The sequence below is a fragment of the Halyomorpha halys genome, unplaced genomic scaffold, assembly GCF_000696795.3.
Source record: "Halyomorpha halys isolate HHAL.00 unplaced genomic scaffold, Hhal_1.1 Scaffold1056.1, whole genome shotgun sequence".
NCBI lineage: Eukaryota > Metazoa > Arthropoda > Insecta > Hemiptera > Pentatomidae > Halyomorpha > Halyomorpha halys.
In genome coordinates this window covers 78373-83377 of record NW_027106248.1, presented here as the reverse complement: position 1 = coordinate 83377, position 5005 = coordinate 78373, and the positions used below count along the sequence as shown (strand labels likewise).

The following is a 5005-nucleotide window of genomic DNA, read 5'->3' as shown; positions in this document are numbered from 1 at the left end:
GCAATAAATTAGAGTTTTGACGTCGAAATGTCAACTGAGTGCAGAAAATGTTCATTCCAATAAGGTTTTAGTCTTGAGGAAAAAAATGCGGTACTTGACATGCGATTAGCTTTCTTGTCCTAATCTTGATTCACTATGTGATTGATACGTTCTTTGTCTTCATAGTATTTACCTTCTCTCTAATTCAATTTGGTAGTTGTATAATGCCATTTGGTAAACTTGAGGGATGTGACCGTCGGTAGTTGTAGTTTTTGGCTGTTTTAAATGTTCATCGCCCTAGCTGATATGGTCTCGTATAAATTCAACTTCACTAAACTTCATAGCGGTAAATGATGGTGCTGAGTTTCTCCAAACAGGATCCCACTATTCTTTTATTTATTTTGACTTATTGAATTCTAAAAATAAATATTTAATGACTGTTACTTAAATAATTAATGACAAATATTTTTCCATTTTCAGCAAATCACCCTCTCAAACAACTGCTCGTCCATACTAGTTAACATTTTGGAAGAAGATAGTTGACCGAATGAAGTAGATTGGAGGAAGATAGTCCGAGTGGCAATCAATAAAGGTATCAAAATTGTAAAAGAAAACTATTTATTGTTAACTAACTACCAGGTTAACAATACTTTTATTGACCTGTACCCGGTCTATCTTCCTCCAATCTAGTTAACATTATAGTGAGTATCTTTCAAAGCATGGGCAAATACATCCCCAAGTTTCTTTAACAGGTGCTTTCAACTTAATTTTGAAGAAAGAAACTTTTATAAAACCAGCTTTCACTCTTTTATGGATTCCTTTCTATATCCTCCATGTTCGCAGAAACTTGCCAGTATCTGTTCTTATCTGCATACCTTTCTTGTGGAGCTCTTTATCCCACATTGCTAAAAAGCAATTTGTTTAGGGCTGCACACTTTGTTTGAATTTTCGGGGCGAACCGTATTTTTATTTGAGTTTCAATGAAAACAGGAGCAATATAAATTCGAAAGGATATTTTCTTTGTGATTTCAATAAATGTTGATTACACAATAAAAAAAACAAAACAGCCTCTATGGTTGTCCGTGCTTGATTTGTAAGGTTATAAGCTTGGTTATCTTGCTGTGTATAGAACGATGGTTTCTAGAAATATTAATCTTTAATGTATCTAAAAGCTCTCTTGAACCAGTATAATGTCATTACTTCACAACTTTTCGAAGTGAGGATAATTTTTATTGTTATTCATTAATGCAATATGGTACTCATCATCGGTGGGCTGTTTATTAGGAAAAATAATTATTTTTTAAACAAAATTTCTCACAATGAAGGTTGGAGGTATATTTTATCTCTCAAAATTTTTATTTGAAGATGAAAATACTTGATTTTTAAAACAATATGCCAGTACTGTTTAGTGTTCTTAAAGCCTCCCTTGTACTGGCAGTGATATTAAAGCAATACTACTGAAAGTGATATATTATACATATCAGTACTATTGTTACAATGTTCCTACCACAGGGTCAATATTTTGAATATATTTGATATTTCCCATGTAAGAGGGGCTTGAGAAGCATAACCAACAATATTGAAAAGTTGGGAACATTATCAATATGCATGATAATTGCCAATGTCCTTTAAACTGAATCCTATTGTAAAGTCTACCTATTGGTTTTCCTTAAAAAACTAGTTAAGCTATAGCTATAGCTAAGTTTTATTAATATTTGTAATAACAACAGCGTCCACTATTGCTACATCTTTTATTTTATATCATTAGTAACTAATTATTCTTAGAATTATTCAGGATTATAATAATTTAATTGGTTGTAATTATTATTTGTATTTAGAGTCTTCCATGGAAGCAAATGCTGTTTGAGTAGTGCCTCAGCTGCAATTACTAGAATCCACCGAAGGGATTACTTGTTGCAATATTTGACAAAAGTAGTCTTATCTGATGGCTCATCCATAACTGTGAGATACCATGAACCCAAACAAATCATACACGTAAGTTATTAAATTGGATTGAAGCTATTCAAATAAAAATTGTTCTATTATCAAAAATATCTTGACCTGATGATGCTATGACTCATGATCCCTGTTGACTAAGGTTTAATTTTTATACAGTATTCAGTATTATAATGATTTATTGCTACTTGATATCTATTGTTAATTACTCAAAATTTAGTAAATTTGTTATTCGTTCTTGGTCTTCTACCCATTGAGAGGGTGGAGCCTATTATTTCTATCCATTCACAAAGGCCTCATATTAATGGTACTTTTCCTTGACCATAAGCTTATGGAGATTATCGTCTATCAAGACCTAGCCACAGAGCCCTATTTACCACATTAGTTTGGTTCTCAGTACCTTATAGGAGGGACAGGCGAGTATGACGTGCTCAATGATCTGAACGCAACAACTAGTTGATAAGGGATTAATGTTTGTTTTGATGAATAAATTGAAAATTTTAATCGATTTCGCTAGAGGTGATATTTTCTTACCCCTGAGATTTTTTCAAAATTATTTTTTCTTAGCAGCCCGCTTTCAATCATATAATCTTTATATGATTATAGATGATCTATGATAAGTCTTTAATTTTATTTGTTCATATTATCCTTGTTTTTGCAAAAATACTGTTCACAGGTGAAGAGTTGACTAAAAAATTAATTATTACAAAATTGAAGTATGTTGTTTATATTATTATAGATTACAGAGTTTAATATTGTTAAAAAAAGTGTCTTTCTCCTTCCTAAATCGTGTTTACACTACTTATAATAAATGTAATGGTTTGGAAAGTTTTGTCATTTCATTACACACCATATTTACATGTACAATCAAAAGTGTTTTTTTTTTTTTACAGACTTTTTTGTATGTTTCTTATATGAAGGCTGATATTTTTGAAGATCAAATTATTTTGAGTAATATATTCATCATAATGATCAATGATCTAACTTATGAAATATTTTACAGTTACCACTAGACTTATCAACCTTGAGTGAAGCAGAGGCCAAAGCCAGGATAGATAAACGGAGACCTAGAACTAAAGTCAAAATACGAGATGAAGAGTTGGCTTCATTTAGTGCTAAGAAATATATAAATTTAATTAAAAAGAAATAATATGTCAATATTTAATAAAGTTATGTAGTAATATTAAGAGAATCCAACAATTATTATTGAAAATCCTTTTGTCACAGTTGAAAAATAATTATGATTATCTTGATTAAAGAGATTAAAATTGGGAGATATTTAATTTGGCAAATTAAACTTAAATCTACAATATTTATTGTAGATACAATCATAAGAATAAACTACAAGATAAACGACAATCACAAAGAAATTTGCCTCTAGCAACTTTTATATGGTTTTAAATCAAAACTTTCAAAAATAAGTTGTTTAAATAAACAATGGTACCAACAACATTTCTATAGATCTTGTTATAAAAGGCCACCAAATATAACAGAAAATGTATTTATGAGATCTATTGGTAACAAAAACCTGCCTATAACCAATTTTATTTAAGGAATATTTAGAGGTCCTTTGGTGTGCCATGAGTATAAAGATAAGTGAAGCAGATTATTAAAATATTTTCATTTTTAAGTTGGTTATTCACTTAATGAAATAACTTTATCCAATTTTATACAGCAGAGAAAATGACCCAATGTTTAAATTTTTTTCCTAAACCACTGCTGTCTCACCACAATGATATTCACTACCTTATGCTATTTTTTTTAGTCTGTTCTTTTTTAAATGTACAAATTTGCTTGAATGTGTATAAATTATAATATAAACCATTTCTTTTACACTTATTTGTGAATTATGTCCCTTATCCTCAATTACACTTTTTGTACTGTTTCTTTTTAAAGAAGGTGGTAGTCCTGGATTGTATTCATACCTGACATCTGGTTTAAATGGATGGGAGGCTTCAAAGACTGATAGCTCATCTTTAGAACTAACATATATAATAGAAAAATATGGAGGTATGAAGGAGATGAATCAAACTGTAAGGATTATTTATAAAATAATGATTTGCCTGGATTAGTTCTTTGATTCTGGTATAAGATCATTGTTATACAAGATCCTCGAGTACAAAAAGCATCCTTAAACAATTCCTGTTCTTTTAGCTTCATCGTTCCTAAACAGTTATACCTAATATATCTTCTTTTCAACAACACACTGAGCCTTATGGCCTTTCACTCTTTCTAATCTCTTTTTCCATCTACATTAATGATCTTCCTATCTCTATTCAAAACTCCAAAAGACTATTAACCTCTAAATTTACTTATCCTTACATCCTACTGAGATTCTTGAGAAAATTACAATAAGATATTGTATTATTTGTTGATATATCCGAGACCGACCTCAATGATTTCTACTACCTTAATATATCCATGGTTCAAGTCAATGTTTGTTTTTTGTAGCTAGGGATATCATGAATCTATCTTGCCTACAAGTCAAGATAAGATTAATATCATCATTATAAGCACCTGAGAAAATAGTAAATAAGCCATTAACTAGGTGGATGAACGTGTATTCACTAATATATCATCTGTTATTTTTGTGGGTCGTACTCTACATTATTATTATTGTATAACAGCTGTTCACATCTGCTCTATCAAAAGGGATATTCTAACATGCAACAAATCTTACTCAGTTGAAAAATAAATATGAATTATTTTATGGTAGCTATAAACACCAAATGGTAATCATTATCACATTAAGTATAAGTATGTACATGCCTTTCCCCATTATGAAGACACAGTTGTGAAGCTGTACTGCATCTGAAATACCTTAAATGCTATTCAGCCTAAACTAGTAGGTACTAGTCAGAAAATAATATAACAGCATCCTGTTCCAAAATGTGCTTCTTAATAGGAACTTGTCACAAAGCAATGTTAAGATCAACTACTTCTATGAATAGATGAGGTTACAATATAACATATTTATGCTATGGTTTAGAAAAGCTTCATCAGTTCATCGAAGGTTAAGTATCAGAACTTAAAATGGAATTTATAATAAGGACCCGGTGATTGAATTATG

The 5005-nt window shown here is 30.3% G+C and overlaps 1 protein-coding gene across 1 annotated transcript; it reads left to right on the top strand.

Annotated features, from left to right (window-relative positions):
* The first annotated feature begins 1037 nt into the window (after positions 1 to 1037).
* mRpL55 (mitochondrial ribosomal protein L55) lies at positions 1038 to 3127 on the top strand. Its single transcript, XM_014432440.3, has 3 exons — positions 1038 to 1195; positions 1818 to 1974; positions 2939 to 3127. The coding sequence occupies exons 1-3, from the start codon at positions 1170 to 1172 to the stop codon at positions 3083 to 3085; spliced, it is 330 nt and encodes a 109-aa protein (XP_014287926.1). The 5' UTR covers positions 1038 to 1169; the 3' UTR covers positions 3086 to 3127.
* The last annotated feature ends 1878 nt before the right edge of the window (positions 3128 to 5005 follow it).

Excerpts from the sequence above, each read along its gene's own strand:
- mRpL55 (XM_014432440.3), top strand. The coding sequence starts at position 1,170 with ATGTCATTACTTCACAACTTTTCGAA. Across the intron at positions 1,196-1,817 it reads TTACTTCACAACTTTTCGAA|AGTCTTCCATGGAAGCAAAT; the intron begins GTGAGGATAATT and ends ATTTGTATTTAG. Across the intron at positions 1,975-2,938 it reads AACCCAAACAAATCATACAC|TTACCACTAGACTTATCAAC; the intron begins GTAAGTTATTAA and ends AATATTTTACAG.